We start from the raw sequence: 20,318 nt of genomic DNA, 5'->3' as shown, positions 1-20,318 counted from the left end.
ATGGGGCCAGTACTGGGGGCGGGGCCACTCAGTGCCTGCAGTGTTTCCCCAGTCAGCAGTTAGTTGAATCACTGCCTGGGAGCTTCCTCCTGGGTGGAGAAGGAAGCAAGGGGGTGCCCTGGATGAGGTGATGTCTTGGCAGCCCCTTCAGACCCTGGCAGCCAACAAACTGTTGTCCCCCCACCCCCACTTGCTCCATTTCCCCACTGCTCCATTGCCCTAGTCTACAATGACTGGCAGTTGCTCTCCAAGGTTTCAGGAAGGAATATTTCTCAGACTTCCCTGGAGATGCCAGCAATTGAACCTGGGACCTTCTGCATGCAAAGCTAAAGAAGATACTTATGAGCTGTGGGCCCATCCCACTGAACTCTGAAGAGAAGAACTCTGAACATAGTTTACTATATGAATGTGAACTAAGTTAGCTAGAATGGTCACTAGTCACACGTAATGCAAAACCAGAGGTAAACGGGGCAGAGGTTGGAACTCCATTACATCCAAATGCATTCAACTGCAGTTTCATGGCAAGTGACCTGTGGTTTGCCTTGCCAAACTCCAACTTGAACCTTCAGTTTGTGGTAAATTTCACCACTCCGACCTGATGTTTGACAGAGGCAGCGTTATGTCTGAATACGGATGCCACCATAACCGTGGCTTCATGCTGCTTTTAGAACTATAATAATAGGGAGGGCTGCCCACACCCGCTCTATGCATGCCGCAACTCTTGATGGCTGCCTCTTGGCTAAAGCGCCACCACCCCCGCCATGTTTTTTCTTCCTGATTCTGCCTGGCAACAGTGACACAATGGCCCTGCACTTGGAGTATTTAAGGGGACATGACCCTTTCAGGTTTTGCCAGCTTTCTACAGCTTTCAAGGGTGCAGCTTTCAAGGTGCCTACCCAGAAGTATAGGAAAGATGAAATGTGGGGATGCAGTCCCACACCACTGTACATGTTGCACAGTTTAGCCCATCCTGCAGAAACGTTGGTGTGCACAACACACCACTGCACAGAAACACTGCACCCCAACAGGGCCCCCTCTTTGGGACTGCTGTACCCCAAAGTTCGGGGGGGTGTCTGTCCCTTACATAGCAATGCTCCTACCCCAAACATGGGCAGCCTGGCATAGGAAAGGGGGTACCTGCACAAAAGGTATGCACCAACAGCGATCCCCATTGTTGGTGTCCCAGGAAGATGGAAGGTGGCAGGCATAGGGTGTCCTTGCCCCAATGCACCCACAGCAAGGTCACTCTTCTACGGATGCCTCACAGAAGATTTTGTTGCTGTTGAAAGCAGGGGGCACAGTTTGCCATTGCTGTACTCTCCCAACAGCATTTTAAAATTAGATTTGTGCTCCTTGTTAATGTAAGACGGCAGAATTCCTGCCGGCTGCCACTGTGAGGGTCCACACTGTACTTTGAAAACCCTCTCACTGGTCCAGTCTATATTTGAGAGTATCTGGGCAGAGATGTTAAGACTATGATGGGAGAAGATTCCCTCATCACCCTGTAGCCACACTTCACATCCCATTGTCCTCCCTATGCTTGTGCTCCGCAATGTGGGGAAGTTTACTTATTAATTTCGGCACCAGTGGGGATGGTGGGATTAGGGGCCTGGTAGGTGAGAAGAACTTTGTCCTGCTTCAAGAATAGGGCACAGATGTAGAGCCTGGGGGCCTCCAAGGCCACCCTTTGGCATGCTTATCCCCCACCCACCCACCACACATTGTTCCTCTCTATGGGCACTCAATGAACCTGTCGTCAGTGCCTACTCTACTTATCCTTGGTGGTATCTGTTGCCCCTTGGTTTATAAGTGCTCTACTGTGCTATCAGGGCCTGTGTGCAGTAGATACTTATTATGAAGACTTGAGAGCAGGTCCCTGCACCTGGCCTACTCCCGCTTTGCACAGAGTAATTGCCTGGCCACACCCTCACACATCCAGTGCTGCATGAGCACTGCATGCAACAGGCGGCTGCTTTCATACACCCACTCACCACCAAACTCTTGGATGCCCCAAGTGGGCAGCATGCACAATTAAAGCTCCCACGTGGGCATGCACTATCACCCAAACTCCCAGCCAGCAAGAGAGGAGTTTTGCAATGGTGGGCACAACAACCATCATAACAGTCCACAGCACTATGGAGATGGTCCTGAGAACCATAGAGGAGGAAGCAAGACACAGAGGCCAGCAAAGACGGTACTGGCTGTGGGAACTGGGGTGCTTGGGGCCCATGGGGGCAGCAGCTGCCCATGACAAGGCAGTGAGGTTCTATGCAGTCTCTAGGAGATTTGATGGGTTGGTTGTGGGCTCCAGGGCAGGCATCAAAACTTCCCAGAGACAGGCAGCAGCCCTCTCCTCTGCTTCCCATGGTCCTGCAGGAAGACTACATCCTGCAGGTCACCATCCGCGTGGGCAACCTGCAGGAGGTGATGTTAAGGTTCCAGCAGAAGGGGTTCCTGGCCATCATCGGCTGTACAGAGGGCACACACGTTGAAATATTTTAGCACCCCTTGATGCTACAAGGAGTGCTACAAGGAGTACTACGGGCAGAAGCACTACTACACCATGATCCTACATGGTAGTAATTTGATGAGGTGATTCATGTATGTTTACACTGAGGTGTCGGACGGAAGCCACAAAATGGCAATTTTCTGGACCTCCCCATTCACTGTGAAGCTGCGCAGCTACCTAAGTGAATGTTGAGCCCATGGAGGTGGGTGGGCAAAGTGTGAAGCCAGTGATATTCATGGACCAGGAGTGGATAGTCACTCCCTATCATGCACCCAGAGGTGCCCCAGTGAGGAACTCAACTTCAGGCACAGCAGCATGAGAATTGTGGTCGAGCAGGTGTTCAAGAGGCTGAAGGCTGGTGGCATACCCTCCACACCTTGCTGGATGTAAAGAAGGATCTAGTGCCAGAAGTAATAATGGTGCACAACATATGCAAGTTTGGAGACACATCCTGCTGCAGGAGAACCCGGACCCGCCCACGCATCCAGAAGGCAAGAGTGGTGGTGGAGGGATGCCCAGCCGATGATGGGGTTGCTCTGCTGGCAGACCCCACAGCCCCACTCCTGAAGACTGTTGCAGAAGCAGGGAGGCACGGGCCCCTTCACAAGACATGTCTGAGAACATCTCCCTATGGCCCACCACCAAGGTGGGCAGGTGTGTGGTACTGAAAGGGCATACCACTCTTAAACTTGGTGATGGTAGCACAAGGTAATCACCCACAGCCACAGCAACAGCAGGACCAGAGATTGGAAGCACCAGTCCCTACAGTGCAAATTAAAAGGCTGCCAGTTTATTGCTGTCAAATATAGTCAAATAAGTATTTTTTAAAAACCAAAAACCTGTGTGTTTCTTTCTAAATACAAATGCACAATTGACCTCTAAGATCTGGCCAGTAGTGGGGAGGGTGATGTGTGGTCTAGGTGATTGGATGCAGCAGGGGAGGACATTTCCCCCCACACCCCATCCCACCCCTCCACTTGCTGTGTACTGAATGGATGGTGCTGGAAGTACATGGCGTGCAGAGAGCTAGCTTTTAATGAACCGGGAGGTGTGTCGATCTATGGATCCTTATGTCCAGAAAGTGGAGGATGTAGAGGGAGGGAAAGTTTAGGTATGTAGCAAGAATGGATAGGAGAATGGCAAGCAGGCTTCCCCAGGCCCCACACCCCACCACGGCCTATACCCAGTCAAATGCCTAGGGGTTTAAGGAATAAAGTGCCCTTGTCTCAAGTGGCTACCCAACCGCCCATGTGGATGTGCCCCTCTGCAGACCTGCCTATCAAAGAATTAGCGTATGATTCAATGCTCTGCTGCAGATTTATAGCAAGGACATAGCTGGGAGTACAGTGAGGAAGGGGTTAAGCTGTCATCGAGCTGATGAAGCCAGCCAGCAAAGCCTGAATGAACTGAGCGTGATCAACACATTCCCGTGGGGATTTCAGCCAATGGCAGCCGCCTGGATAATGTGCTAATACTCTGCCCACAGTCTGGCAATGTGAGCAGTGTTTAGCTGCGAAACTGCCTCGGTGGCCAAGGAGGAGAGAGGGGGCTCCCTGCCCTGAAATCAGAGGCTGCCGAACTGCGGTTGGACAAACGTCTGCGATGTGATTCATGGTTTGAAATACTAACCGTGGGTTTGTTAACCTCCCATTTAACGTCACGTGTGAATGCAGTCACTGTATAAATGCATTTCTTCCACTTTTTTTCAACATTAAAAATGGTTCACCCAAATAGCCCAAAAGATTTTCAAAGATGATGCAAGCTTCACATATGAACATGCTTAAAAGTGTTAGTCCTGAGCTGAGCCCAAAATTCTTATGGGGCTCTCATCATAGTAGACAAAACCAAAAGAAAATATCATCTGTTCTTGTACATTCTGTTAGTTTTAACACCTGGCTCCTCACAGACTTGACGAAGATTCTCATTTTTCCTATGTTAATTGGGCTGTGTGTCATTTAACCTTGGCAAAGCTGACAAAGCAAAAATGCTTAGAGGAGCCATGCTGTTTCATGTGGCCAGTGTCAAGGATGCATTTATTAGGAAATACATGATGGAAGGAAATCATCATGAGTGGAGACAATCATATCTGTGACAGACTTTCAAAGCCCATGGACTAGAATGACTATACACTTCATGTTCTGCCACAGGATCAACAAGGCAAAGGATGTGTGTGAGTGCAAGCAGGAAGCTGGATGTTATGGGTCTATAGGCTAGGATTAATCAGATTCATATATCCTTCATTCCAGAGCTGGGGAATAGGGAAAATGAAAGCGTCAATTTCTTCCAAAATCACTTTCATGGAAAGTACCACAACAAAACACAATCACCACTAAATTAATTTACCAGAGAAACAATTACAGTGTGCAGCTTCTTGCCACTTCCACTCAAGTTTTTTTTAATATAAATGAGAGGGCTCTCAAAAGGGAAGAAGTATTCTATTAAAATGATGAATCACTAGCTTCAGGGCTAAATGTTGATCTTTAGCGTGGTATAAACACAGCCTTCATAGGGAATGCTTTTGGGACTGAACTAATACAGGCTTGCCTTCAAGGAAAGATTCTTTCTATTAGAATTTATAAACCCCTGAAATCTTCTTAGGTTACAAAACACTAACAATGGTATTCTTAAGGTTAGTTTGGGGTGGGGCTTTTTGCTCAAGTGAACGGGTATCACTTGGGGAAGGGTGCATATTCATAGGCAAGAGTGGAGAAAACAAAACTTGCATAGATTTAAATAATGGAATTGGGACACAATAGCTGTTTTTGTTACCGTGCAGTCAAACACCGACTAAGATTTAACACCTGCTACTTCATACTTTGATATCATTTATAATTTCACTGGTAACAGCCCATTTGCCTACCACTGATTAGAAATCAGCCTTCACTGTAAGTGGGAAGACTGTTTTTGTCGCTTAGTGACATGTTTGATGGGCACAGAAGATGTTCATTTCTCTGTGAATAATATAAAGATGTGCTATACTAGTAGCCAATGTCAATCACTCATTCAGTGCCAGGCATCTTCTTCTCTTCTAGGGGATGGCATTAATTTATGCTGGCATACACAATTCATTGTGAAGTCATGATTCCAGACAAGAAAGGGAAGTTCACTATAATGCCTGCTTAGGTTTGCTAAGAAGTTTTAAAGGAATAAAAGAGAAGAATGTTGGTGTAGATGCATATAGAAATGTACCCTCCAACTGTCCTGATTCAGCCAGGACATTCTTCTCAAAGCTCTGTCACAAGGGAAAAAGCAACACTCTAATCATACCCCCTTTTTAAAATACTATATGGATTTTTAATACTATAAATGTCTCCGATAACTAAAGCTGAAGCCCAGAGAGTATGAATTACAAAGGAATTGCCTATCAAACTTGCACATAAACCTCTCTACGCTTTAATACAGGGCCACATTCACCATATGACAGGGGTGAGACAGAAAGATCACATCCCATCATTATATCCAGAAGGGTGTGTGCGTGCTACAACTTAGAGTTAGAAAATGGCTCAACAGATTGATTTGAAACTTAGGGCTGAGGAGAGGTGGGTATGAGGATTATCCATGACAACTCTGAGGAAGAAAGGATATAAAATTCCTTATCTATAGGAACTTTGGTTTATTCCTATAGAATTCCTATAGAAAATTGCTTATCTATAGGAGTAGTCCTCATAGACTTTGTTTGGATTGGACTTTATTTTGTTATTTCTTCATTTGTAATATTTTTTTTTTGAGGGAACCTCTTTGTGTTAGGTGAAGGAGAATGTCTAGTATGTGCTTTGCCCTAGTAGCCATGTTAGATGTTGGTAGGGTTTTTGGTTTTTTAAAGAGTCCTTAATTGGCCCATTGTAAGCTATGGGGCTCATAAGGTCCGTCAGTGCATATGCTCTATGTTGCTTAGCAACACATTCATCTAGCAGCCTCTAGACAGGAAAAAAATGGGGCTGCCTGAGGCACTGTTACGCTTGTGAATGCTTCTGCATCTGGTACTTTTCAGGAGTCTGGGAAGTGTGTGCAAGTGCCCCCTGATAACTGAGTAAAGAGGCCCTTTGTAGACTCTCTTATATTGGGGGGGGAGGGCAACAAACCCCAGCACAGGATCCCCCTAGTGGCTGTTGTTGATGACTACCTTGTGTTTCTTTTTAGACTGAGCCCTTTTGGGACAGGGAAACATCTTATTTATTCATTATTTAAACTTTTGTGGGAAAGCATCTATCTTCTCTATATATAATTCTCTAAGATGTACCTGTGACTAATTTCATGTGTGGCAGCTCTCGCGAGAGTTCGTGAGTGAGGGGAGGGGAGAGTAAAGTGACAGCAGCGGGGAACATAAGGCAAACCGACAGGCCAGGTAGCCGAGGAGAGAACGCAGCAGCGGCAGTGGGAGGGAGAGAAAGCAAAAGCGATGGGGGAAGTGAAAGTGGCAGCACGGTGGAAGAGAAAGCGGCAGTGGGAGGGAGGGAGAAAGCGGCAGCCGGCTGGAAAAAGTGGCTGACCAGAGAGAGAGAAATTGGAGGGGGGAAGAGGGAGGAGGAGGGGGGAGGGCAGGGGAAGAGGAGGGGGAGGGCTGAGAACGAGGGGCCAAGAACAAGGGAGAACTAGAGGCACAGATGCACTGCGCCTCGGCCAGCCAGTATTAAATATTTGTAGTAAAACTAATAGTATGTATTATTGGGGGGGGGGTTAAGGTATTTTTTTAAAAAGGTTCCTCATACTTCCACAGTAATTTCTCCCTCCTTCTGTGCTAAGTTTGAGCCCTGCTGCCTGCCCATAGGGCAAGTAATAGTTTCAGGGGAGCAATTTTAAACGGGATAATTAAGAGCAGCGTAGGCCATAGGGTGACCAGGTCCAAATGGAGAAAACAGTTGAAATCTGTCACCTCCAAAATAGAAATAGTGGCCACTATTCACCAGTCTTCATTTTGTATAAAAATTTGTATTAAAATTGCATATATAAATTGGTATAATACTGGAAATCAACTACCAAAAAAAGATTATCAGGGGCCTAGAGTACCGTCCTTAAGAGGCAAGGCTATAAAACTTGGGGCATTTTGGTTTAGGAAAAAGACAACTGAGGGGAGATATGATAGAAGTTTATAAAATGCATGGTGTGGAGGAAGTTGATAGAAATTTTTCTCCCTCTCACATAACACTAGAACCAGGGGTCATCCCATGAAACTGATTGCCAATAAATTTAGGACCGACAAAAGGAAGGGCTTTTCACACAATGCATAATTAACCTATGGAATTCTCTGCCACAAGATGTTACAGCCAACAGACTGGATGGCTTTAAGAAGGTTTAGATGAGTTCACTGAGGTCAGGCATATCCAACAGCTAGTAGTCTGAGGGCTATAGGCCACCACCAGCCTCAGTGGCAAGATGCCTCTAAATACCAGTTGCAGGGGAGCAACAGCAGGAGAGAGGTTATGCTGTCAGCTATTGCTTCCCAGAGGCATATGGTGGGCCACTGTGTGATACAGGATGCTGGACTAGAGGCCTTGGGCCTATCTACGATAGACTTTTAGGTTTCAAGGAAGGAATGGGGAGCTTTAAGTACAGAGTCACAAAATGCAAAACAGGCGATAGAGGCCTATGATGAGATTTAATTTCAAAAATGTAGTGTACATGAAACTACGGTGGGGTTAGTACTTCATAATACAGAAAAATGTAGGAGCACCTAGGGAGAGATCACATTTGTTCTAAAACACTTCCTTCCTAAATTGTGCCCTTCCTAGGGTTGGGGAGGGGTGGATCTGGTAAGCTAGCTTGGTGGGAGCAAACTTTAATGGTGAAATTCTGAAATCATGCTTGCTAGCAGACATATGGTAAGTTCTTATAACTCTTTTAAACTGATTTGCATTTCCAGATCCCTCCCTCCCACCCACCCACCCACCCACCCCTCTCTCTCTCTCTCTCTCTCTCTCTCACACACACACACACCTGCGAACACATTTTGTGATGCAGTAAAAATATATATACGGCCATCACTCTTACTATTAGCAAGCAATTAACATCTGCGCAAACAGCTCTGCTCTATCAGTCACGGCTGCTTTCCAGCATAGAGGCTTTCTGAAGGGAATTCTCTTCTCTAATAAATCACTTGTGTCAATTAGGGATGGAGCCCTTGCCAGGAGAGGCAGTTGACTGTTCCCAATTAAGCTTTAATGAATAAGAGCAAATGGGGTGCTGGAAGCTCTCAGCCGACAATAGCTGTTCTGGTTTGAGGTTAAGCTAAATGTTAAACAAAAAGACCAACAAAGCTAAAGAGAAACAAGACTCAGTCCCCTCCAAGTTAATTAGCCAAGCAGGGAACATTTTGGAGTTCTGCCCCCCACCCCCACTTCTCAATTGCACCCTTCTGAGGAAAATAATAATAAAGCAACAAGTAGAAATAAGGGGGATGTGTGTGGGGTTTTTTGACTGCACAAAAAGGGTGCTGGAGCAGTATTATCAGTTCACCAGTATGTTATTGATAGCTCAGGCTATATCTGTCCTAAGCTATCATTTAACAAGCAGTACTGGCTACAGCAATCGAGAATACTTTCAAATAGCAGGAGTCTGAATAATGCAGTCCTTATTGGACAGTACTTAAAAAAAAAAAAAATCCCAACACACCTATGGTTTTATCATGACACCTTGAACTCTATAATTCAATTTATAGACTGATTTAGTCTGTAGCGGGGTTGGGTTTTTTTGTTTTTTGTTTTTTTAAAGAAGAACAACATCTGTGAGGCTGATAAACCTGCCACAGATGGTCTCCAGTTGAGACTGATAAACACAAGGGACGTCTTTAAATGGGCACTGAGAGATGGAGTACAAAATGTGGCCAAATGCATTCACATGGGCAATATACTATTATCTGATACAGATGAGTCTGAATATTGTTATTTAAAGGCTGTGTAGAAAAGTGGTATATAAATTAATAATAATTTATCCACATGAATCATGGCCTTCACAGAGCTAGAACAATCCTCTTCAGTAGTTTGCTATAGGCAGGGTTAGCTATTATTTAAAGCCAAATAAGGTCCCTAGAATTTTCACACAACTTTACTTTGCTTTAAGAAGGTGGAGGAAGAATATTCTAAGCCTTTCCCTCTTCCATATCCTTTTCTCTGCCCCACCAATCTCTCTCTTCAGGCTCTTTGCCACTTAGCAACCCACTCAACACTTAACTGATGTCCCCATTCCATTGAACACCACAATTTCACTAACCTGGTCAGCTTCATTCCCTGACATTTCCACTTCAAAGCACTTCCCAGGAACCTATTTCTTTCGCATACTCCAAGCATGATAGTATATAGAAAGGGTATTCAAATGCTCAGCCTAATGCCCAGCCTGGGTTAGGGTACGTGTGTGAAGAACTAGGAGCGAGGTCGATCCCAGTGCTGCCCCCATACCAAGTCCCACTTTTCATCCTGACATTTAGCTGAGGTTAAGCGAACTTGTGGTTCACTTAAGTTCCGCTGGAGATCATCTGGGCAACTGCCGCCGAATTAACACACACCTCCGGCCAATGCCATTTCCAACAGCGAGCTGGGGGGAAGGAATAGCCACAATGAGCATGGTGGCTGCTCTAATGGGAGCAGCTAATGCACTCGTGCCCCACCCTGGGATGTGGGAGGGGGAACTCCTCCCGCTCCCAGCATGTCCCTCAGGGGCATAACTATAATAGGGCAAGGGGAGACAGTTGTCTGGGGGCCCACTGCCTTGAGGAGCCCCCGCAGAGGCAAGTCACATGACTGACTCCCCCTGCCACGCACCCACCCAGGCTTCCTTCAGTTGTATTCATCCTCCGAAACTGATGTGAGTGTTAAGACCCGGAGCTACCAGAACAGCATGTCTTTCTCTAGTATCATTAAATGACTTTCATTGTCCACAATTTACAAACCCTTTTTAAAAATACTTTGGGATGATGTTCTATTGTGGCATGTAGGGTATCTATATCTATATCTATATATGCTTTTTGTTACCACTATTCAGCCTCATTTAAGATTTCTTTACTTCATGAGCTGATCTTCAGTGAGTGGGGGGGGGGATTTTAAAATCTTGTCTCTGGGCCCACTCCAACCTTGCTGATTATCCTGATTATCCATTAATTGTGACACCACTCATGTGGGTGTGTGCGGCATGGTGGAGGGGAGACGGTGGACAATCATCTGCCAGGGAAGGTGAGCTTCTGCCTTCCCCACAGCCTGCCCACCTTCCCCAGTGAAGTTGTTTGCACGACCTTAGAGTGTGACAAAGAGGCAGAATGCTCACTACAACAGATACAAAATAAGCACAATATAAGAAAATATGTTGGCTTATTTTAATTATTTAACAAATGTATATACTGCCAAAAACCTATGTCTCTGGCCCACCAGAGACAATGTTCGTTATACTCTGAATGCAAGGGTCTGAAAACCAGACTGAAAGAGAAGAACAGAAGTAAACACATAAAGATGGTGCACAAGTAAAATCTAGGAAGAGGGACATATGACAGAAATCAAGAGAAATACAGAAAGCAGCAAAGGTGAAGAAGAGGGGAGAAGATTGAAAGTAAAGTGGCACAAATACAAGGCATAGCAGAAAGATTGAAAATTGAGTTGGAGGCGACTAAAGGAGTCAAAGGAGAAAAGGGTTATAAAACAGGAGGAGGAAAGCCACAAATTAAACTGTGTGTGAGAGAACAGACAATTTTAGAGGGCTAAGAAATGCTGAAAACATATCTGATCAGCTACACAGCAGGGCTGGATTTTACATCTGCCAACTGAAGTAAATTATGCAGGCAGCCATATGTCAAACAGACAAGAATGTCACTAATGTTGAGCACACCAGTCAAACATATTGTGCAGTAACAATATATGTACCTCAATGTGTTACACAACAAGCTATATATCTCCTACACACTTTATTTTGCCTAAGATTATAAAACTGTGGAGCAGGCCTCCCTTAGGTAGCTGAATGGAGAATGCTACATTCCAAAAAAGGATCCTGAGCTACAGAGAACCTTCTCTTCCCCACCAGCTCTCTGAGGGAAGAGTATAATGCCCTCTGGCAGAGAATCCACACTGGCAGAGGACCCTAACCGATTTCAATTAATCATGTTATTTAAAAGGAAGGAAGGTCACAAAGAGCTATTCTAAATTATAGTTCTGTGAGGTCACAGATGTTCTATCATCATTAGTATATATACTAAGAGGAACTCAGGTGGTTAAGCACCTTTCAGTTTGGACACAAGAGGGCTACTAAAAATATTAGTAGTTTAGACTGTCGTGCTAGGAGGGCTCCCCAAATACACAGAAGCAAATAAGTTTGTAAATTAAAAGAAAAGTAAAAAAACAAAACCCAAAATATAGGTTGACAATGACTGAGCATGCTCAGTAGTCCCCAGAAGCCATGGAATGTTGACACTGTTAAGTGCGGCAATAACAATAGATAAATACCATGGGAGAAGGTCTAGGAGAGGGAACTGGCCTGCTTGAGCCTTTATCAAGCTTATAATGTCCCAGGTATTAGTGTTGGAGAAATGCAATGTTTTATTACAGGTCCCACTTGTATATACCAATACCAAATTCAGGTGACTGAGTGCTTATCAGCTTGGAAGCACAATGAGGCCACCCAAAAATACAATAGATAAAATACAGTGAATGTGGCAGTGTGCTGATTCAACGACCAAATCAGACCTGAATCAAATCAGTCCAATTCAGCTCAAATAAAAACACTAAATAAACACTAAATAAAATTCAGGTCAAATTCGGCCAAATTCAGTCTGCTCTGAATCAGAGGCAGTTCTGGCTCCAAATGCTTTCTTTGGTGCTGCAAAACACTCTCTCAACTGAACCCACACATTTTTCTAACCCCAATAGCTGATGGGCAGGAGACAAGACATTCTATTCTTTAAACTCTATTTTGCTCCCAGCAGTGAAGGAGCTGCACTGGCTTCATTTTTTTTTTTTAAAGTTTTGAGCACACATTCTCCCTCCCCCACCCACAGCCCTGGGAAAGATGCAGGGTCCCACGAGAATTGTAGTCTTAGGAGTCTTTTTTTTAAGTGAATCTGCTAGAACCATTGTTTCTTCCCTGCCAGGAGCAAAATACAATTAACAAACAGAATATCCTGCCTCCTACAAAGCACACAGGGGAGAATATGGATTCAGCTGTGCATGGGGCTATCCAATTCAAAGCATATCTCCGAATCAGGACTATTTTGAATAGAACCGGCCCCCTGAAGTGATGTTTCGAATAGGAACCCAAAGCACTGAGGCAGGCTCAGAAGTGAAACAGTGCTGCTTCACACAGCCCTAGCTATGTAAAAGAACACACGTTCACAAACTAAATGAAAAATAATTTATTTATAATATCCCAAAAGCCCTCACAAACTTTAAGAACCAACAGGATATTCAGGTTGTAAAGATGAGAAAATATCAGAGTAACTCATTTAATTATCTGGAAGAGAGGGAACTCCTGACTTTGCTGCTACTTTTGGCAGGGGTAAGGAGACATGCTGCTGCCACCCAATCACAGCAATGCTACAGCTGCCCAATCATAGCAATGCTAACATTTCACTTCCGCTCCAGGGTAGGAATAAAAGGAGTTAAAGGGGAAAAGGCAGACTGTGGAGTCTGGCATTTAAGTTCGATTGATACAAAATGTTTGAGTATCTCTTTAAAAAGAAAAGAAGGCAATGCAGGGCAGGGACAGAGAAAACAACTTCTGCATAAATTGGGAAGTATTACTTGCATGTTTGTTAACAGTTTGAGATTGTCCTTCATTAGCATAAAGACAGCAAGTACAGAAACAAAAAATGAGAAGAAACTGCAAGGAGTCCAGACTTTAATATTATTGAATTTTCCACTTAAAAACAAAACAAAACACCAGAGGATTATTACATGAACATCTCATAATAGCCCTAGGGTTTTAAATATTTCAGGCACTGAAAAGCCATACAGAGTTCAAAATAGTAACTTTAATTGGCATTCCACTCTACACTGTTGCTTGTAGTGCTATGTTCTTATTTATTTATCTTCCAGGTTTTCCCCTTACTGACTGACAGCTACTAAGAAATCAAATACTAATGATGCCTGTTTGTATATTTGACCCTTCAGGTGTCAACAGTTGGGCTCCACTGCTCCAGCAGTTAGAACAATAATGTTTTGGGGCAAAATAGCCTCGTAATCAACTCAGTCTTTCAGGCTGTGAGGACAAGATTGCCATTCATTTACTGACACCTTGCAAATATATATAAAACATGAGCTACTGTTATTTTTCAGCAAAACAATTATCGGGGGGGGGTCACATAGCCTATAGCCCCATGTTGTGTTCATTAAAATCTTTCAAATTTTGCAACACCAGCATGGTGAACCAGGCCCGGTTTGGGAGAACAGATTCAGAATGAACAGGGGAGGCAGCAAGAGGGGAAATCTACTTACCCTTAGCCAGTGCGGCCGCCAGTACCCTCCCCACTTTACTGAGCCACCCAGAATCTGTGTAGATCCTGGTGGTTCTCATGGGCAGCCAAGCCCAGGCTTGGCTGCTCATGAGAACAGCCTCAGAAGGATCACAACAGCAGAAACCACATGTCTGTCAGCTTTAGTAAGCCTGGCATCAATGGATCAACTATCCACAGCACATCTCTGGTGTTTTCCATTTCTCCTAGTAGGATACAGCCCAGAAGGATGAGTGGGAGAATTAGAGCTGGGTTCCAGGTGGAGAGAGAGATGTAGAGGTGGGATATGTGGCACTAAGCAATCTGCTGAACCTCACTCCTCTGCCTTTCAATTTGAGACTCTGAGTGTATGAAAGGGAGATGAGGGGGCATCATGAAGCCTGAGAGAGGAATAATAATGCTGCTTGAACTTCTGAAGAGCCACTGTCAGTCAGAGTATGCAGTGCTTCTCTAGATCAGTGTTTCTCAACCACCGGTCCCTGGACCGCTGCCGGTCCCCGAAGGGTTGAGTGCCGGTCCCTGACTGGGAGTCAATCCCCCCCCCAACTGAAATCAAGGCACTCACTTCCTCAATTTTGCACATGGCACAGAAGAGGAAGAGTATCACGGAGGCATGGGACCCTTCTTGTGCCTTGCCTCCACGTGCTGCTGAGATCTTCCTACAGCTATCTTATTCCCTATCTTTACAGCTTCAAACTGTATGCGATGCGGGGGCATGGAGGAAAAAGTATGGCAGTGGGCGCCACTTGAAGGGCTGCTGGTTCTTGCATGCTCATTGTTTGAAGCCAAAGGTTGGTTGATTGAAACCCAGCTGCCTGTTGTGGTCGAGGCGCCTTGAGAGGGAACACTGTTTCCCTCTTGCATCAGTGGGGCTTGCTTGTATGTTGTTTTCATTGGCCCCGTGTAGCTTTTGAATTTTTCTAATGGCCCAACATCCCCTCTCCATTGAGTAATCACAAGCACCTCTACTCCAGACATACTGGAGACAAATTTGTTCACCCAAGCTTTTAGATTCAGGGGTTCTCAACCTTGGGTACCCAGACGTTGGTGGACTTCTGCTCCCATAATCCCCAGCCATAATGGCCAAATGCCATTGTTGTTGGGGGTTATGGGAGTTTAACTGAGGGACCCAAGGTTAAGAACCCCTAATATTCAATGTTTGCAAAAGATTCCAAATTTAATTATTTTAACGCTTATATTATTTTCATTCTAAACTGCCCAGAGATGCAAGTTTTTGGCAGTATAGAAGTCTGATAGATAGATAGACAGACTTGAAACCCCTTTACTAACTGCTGGTCCGGAAAACTGCGCATGAAGAATGTAGCGGTCCTTGAAACTCTGCACGAAGAATTTAGCGGTCCTTGACTCCAAAAAGTTTGAGAAACACTGCTCTAGATGGACCAATGTTCTGACTCAAGACATAGCAGCTTCCTATGTTCCAGTGGAAACACCTTGACCTAAGAGAACTGAAAGTGAATCTTGACCTGCTAGTCCTGGCTGGCATGTTTCATGCCAGTCAGGAAGTGCTGAAGGGGCTGTGGGAAGCACATTTGGGGCCTTCCAACTTCTGTGCCACAATACAGCTGAAATGGGTTGACTTAAGGACATAAAAAGTAATCTAAAATTTAATGACAAAGCCACACAACAGGAGATAAGACTGATTGCCAGACTGGCACCATTAGAGATATTCTGGGCCTTGTTTCTGCAGCAGCTGAAGCAGTGCTACATTCCTGAGTCTGACCTAATAGTTGATGAACAGCTGTTAGGTTTCTGAGGTGCTGTCCCTTCTGTCAACACATGCCAAGCAAGCCAAATAAGTAGTGTTTGATGGTGGTGCTGTGATGCAGATACATCCTATCCACTAAGAGGCGATGTTAACCTTGGGAAGAAAGCTGGAGGAGGACTATAACAAAGACAATTAGGGCTCCGAGTTGTACAGCCATGGAACAACACTACAGGTGAATTCACTTCAGGTGAATCACCCCTCTACCTGCACACCAAAACTCTGTTGGAGCATGTATAGAGGGGTGATTCAGATTAGCATCCCTCTCACGTGATTAAAGGATGTGACAAGAGGATGTGCATTGGCACATCCGCCAGTGACATCAGGGCAGATGCCTTCTTGCCATAGCCCTGATGTTATCACATATGCAGGGCTATGTTAGTCTGAACCTGCCCTCAGAGAATTGTGGTGGGGATAATATTTTCCGCAGTGAATAGCTGGCAGAGACCTTCCAGAGCAAGAGGTTGACCTATGTAGCCATTATGAGACACAACAAGCCAGACATACCTCCAGAGATGCAACCACATTAACAAAGGGAAGCACTGTCATCTGTTTGGCTTGGGTGGACAGCAGATCATGGTCTTGTGCATACCCAAGACGTGTGTGCCCAAGGACAGCAGACCAAAAAAAAAAAAAAAAGCAAAAGATGTGATGATGGTGGGAGACTGGCCTGCAAAAGGCACATGACCAGTTCCCAGACCTATGATGATAGCTTTAGGCCAGTCACAGAGTGTTCTTCCAGCTGAAATGCTGAGAACTGAGCTGCTGAAATATGGATCCTTATTAGTGTGAGGTTTGAAGTGTTCATTTTTCTTAGCTGAGAACTCACATTCTCAGTGAGTCATGCAGTCACACAAGGTGTCATGCTTGGGATGTGGGGCTCACTACTGCACTCCCCTGGAGTGAAGTGTTAAATAATTGTGGGTTCTGTGACCAAAAAAGTTGGCCGGGGGAGGAAAGAGAATCCAATGGACTACGCAGACTAGGAAGTCCTACTCATGTGTAAAAAAAAAATCATGACTCCGGATTAGGGTTAATTAAGTTGTTGACTATGTGTATGTAAACATTCTCCGGAAATAGTTTTCTGCACCTTCATCTCATCTAAATATCCATATCCTGCATATGCAACTCAAAGAGATTTGTTTGACATGATCAATGTACCCTCTTTAATTATCTTACAGCAGCAGTGTCACACACAACAGTGCTGCCATCAGTCTTAAATCACATTTTATTACTCTGTGCAAATGAAGCATGTTGATCCACCTGATTAATGCATTTGTAGAAACTCTGTTCTTAGTTTATAGACAACATCTACCATACAGATGTTTTTAAAAAGCAAGCTGTTACCTGAAGTAGAAAATGGCTTCCTTTTTCATCCAAAGGATGAACATAACTTCCTTTTTCATTCTGAGCCGGGTCTCATGATCTGTGAGACCTGGTTTGGTGAGCTGAGCAGGGAGAGCAGGCTAAGCTTATTCCAAAAAAAATTTGGAATTTGCTTATTCCAAACAAAATAAACCACAATTTGAACCCAGCTTACAGTTTCGGTTCAGATAGTCATTTATTTCAAGCAACTTGGTTAGAATAAGTGAGGAACAGTTGACTTATCTGGACACCACATCCAATCCTGGCTTGTTTCTAGCCACAAGCGGAAATACAATTGTTCCAACTTGCATGTTGGAAAAGGAGAATATGCACTGCTGAGGCTGATTGATGGCGTGCGAAGCCAAAGTTTAATGCTGGCTCCTCATGATGTCTGAACTGGACAAATAAGTTAATCTTACATTAAAAATAAAATGAATATGTACTTCTCCTTCCCCACAAATATAAGCTGACATCTGCCATGATAGCATCTAGCACAGGGCCATATTGGCATTTGCCTAATTTGTATCATCTCCCCCACCTCTCCTTTGCAGGTCAAAAAGTCCCCAAACAAACTGGACTTCTATGCAGAGGGCTGGACACATGGAGCCTTCACATCAGATGTCAATGTATACCCCTAGTAGAGAGGCAGAACATAAACTCATTATTCTGCTTTGCAATAATGAGCCATAGCCGCTGTCCAGGTATATAAACCTGGCCCTAGTATGAGACAAAAGCAAAGTTTTTATATTGAACTGACTCAGAAATAGTGGTATGCAAACAGGTTTGACTTTGAACATGTTTGACATCAAACCAGATGGGCTCGACCATTTGGGGTCGAACTGAACCACCTCGTGTTCGGACTGAACCCCACTGGGGGTTTGTGATTTTTTCTTTTAAAATTAACACTTATCCCCTCCGGGGGACTTCCGCTAGGTGGCGGGGGGTTCACGGGGGTTCCCTCTCCCCTGCTGGCCTCATTGCCACCCTAACCAGCTGTCCGGCCAGCTCTTTGGCCCATTCAGGCCTTCCTCCTCCAGTGCGGTGACCATTTTAGAGTCTGCTGCACCTGCGCAATGGGTGGCAAGGAGGCCAATGGGGTAGGGGGAACCCACACGGACACACACACACACCCCGCCTAGAGGAAGTCTCCCCAGAGGGGCTAAGTGATTAAAAAATTTAACCCGAGGGCTTGAAGTGCTGGACCGAACGGGCCCGGTCTGGTTCAGGTCTGGTTCAGATTCGAACCAAACCAGGCCAGCTGGTTCCATGCACACACCTACCCAGAGATGCTATTGGATGCATTTGTGCAAGTTAATGCTCTAAAATAGTATTCAACTCAAACTGAAAAGCTCAGTGTCCATTTCAATATCGCACATGTCAGGAGTGTAACAAAATTGGAGCAGTCCCTGGAACAAAAAGTGAGGATGGGCCCCTTCTCCTCCCCCAACCCAACTCTGCTGCAGAAAAAATGTAAGGACACGATGATAAATAAACCATTTGCAGCATGGCCTTTCTCTCACTCCTGTGCAAATAATATCACACACTCCTCTCTCTCTCTCTCTCTCTCACACACACACACACACACACACACACACACACACACACACGTACATTCCACTGGATCAGAAATATTTTTTATTTATCTATCTACTTTCTACATATACACTTCCTGGAGAGGGCTTGTCTTTTCTGAAACCGAAATGAATCCTCTGACCAGAAGCCAACAGCATATCAGTGAGTCAGGAAGGTGGGATGGAGAGTGAAGAGTAAGCTGTTGCCTAGATATTGAGCATCTCTCCCTCAGGGCTCACAACTTCTGGTCTAGAATGCATATAAGACAAACTGGGGTCTGCTCTCTTGCTCACAAATATATGGAATAGGTAATAGAATAAATACAGGAGAACATCGTTACTCACAGGAGTTCCGTTCCTCGCCTATTACTGTGAGGAACAGAAATAACGAGACATGATTCCTATGGGGAAAAGTGGGTCAGGTTCCAGGATCGAGGGAAAATAGCAAAAAAACCAGCAAAAAAACCCGTGGAAAATTTGGGGGGGGGGAGCTTACATGGCGTGCTCTGCAGGGTCTTCATATGTCCAGGAATCCCCCCATGTGCCAGGAATAACCCCAAGGGTTCCAATGCCCCCCCAACTGTGAAAAATTGAAGGGGGGAGTCCTTTTTAGAAAGAAAGAAAGAAAGAAAGAAAGAAAGAAAGAAAGAAAGAAAGAAAGAGGAGAAAGACACAAAATGGTTCCTCCTGTCTCTCCTGGACTCCTGCAGACAAAATGTGGGGGGGTGGAAGTGACCTCCATGGTCATTTCTGACCCTCTAGGAAGCAAAGATACATGGGGTTTAACCTTTTTTGGAGCCATGGATACTGGAAATGGGTTTCAGATACCCTGTGATACTTGGAACTGTGAATAGTGGTTCCATGAATAATGAGGTCCTGCTGTAGCAGAAAGTCCCATTCACACTGAAAATCACCTGTGGAAAATCACCTGGAATGTAGTGGAACATGAGAGGCTCACACACCCCAATTCTCCACTATGCTATTTAGCATCAGCTGAATGTATGAACAGCAACTATAGAATAAGCTAGGAACATGAGTAAAAATGTGGCTGCTTGGCTGCACACGTTATTCCCTCAACCACCCTTAAAAATTCAGTTTTCCTCAAGGCTACCTGGAGGAAACAATTCATAAAGTACAACAAAGCAGTCGAGAAATCTTTTGGGAATCACTCGAGTCGTTTTGTGTTTGCTAGCTAAGAAAGCCTCTTAGACATCTTTTCAAATGGTAGTTTAACATGTGTACACTTTCAGCCAGTTTTATTTTGTTTTTTTATTTTCAAAGGGATTGTAGAATATTGTGGGGGGCATCTTAATCCCTCTCTAGGGCCTTTTGAAAAGCATGAGCTTATATTTTAGCAAGTTTTACTTACATCATTTAGGTCATCTTTCGCATTGTAGTAGACAATATCATTAATCTGCAAAAAGGAGGAAAAAACAGAAAAAAGGAAGGTTAATAAATATATATATATAACTTATAAAACACAAGACAACCTAAAACCATTCATTTTGAAGCTGATCTTTTACATGCAAATGTACCTGTGAAATTTCACAGCCATACGGGTTTTCAGGTGAATGAGACTACTATTCACACGAATCTTGCACTTTTACTACTAACTTCTCAACAGCCACTTTGAAAATACAATACATTAAAATTTATGCTACAAGGAAG

General features: G+C 44.6%; 1 protein-coding gene across 8 annotated transcripts in view; it reads right to left on the bottom strand.

The window, feature by feature from the left end:
- The window catches only part of CACNA2D1 (calcium voltage-gated channel auxiliary subunit alpha2delta 1), a 642,096-nt gene that overhangs the window by 282,348 nt on the left and 339,430 nt on the right, over positions 1-20,318 (bottom strand). For all 8 annotated transcript variants that reach the window (XM_053252730.1, XM_053252724.1, XM_053252726.1 and 5 more), the window contains one exon: positions 20,020-20,064. In XM_053252730.1, the coding sequence (XP_053108705.1) occupies positions 20,020-20,064 (45 nt within the window). The remainder of the gene's footprint in view (positions 1-20,019; positions 20,065-20,318) is intronic.

This window comes from Hemicordylus capensis, chromosome 5 (genome assembly GCF_027244095.1).
Source record: "Hemicordylus capensis ecotype Gifberg chromosome 5, rHemCap1.1.pri, whole genome shotgun sequence".
NCBI classification, from domain to species: Eukaryota; Metazoa; Chordata; class Lepidosauria; order Squamata; family Cordylidae; genus Hemicordylus; species Hemicordylus capensis.
This window is presented reverse-complemented; position numbering and strand designations above follow the sequence as displayed.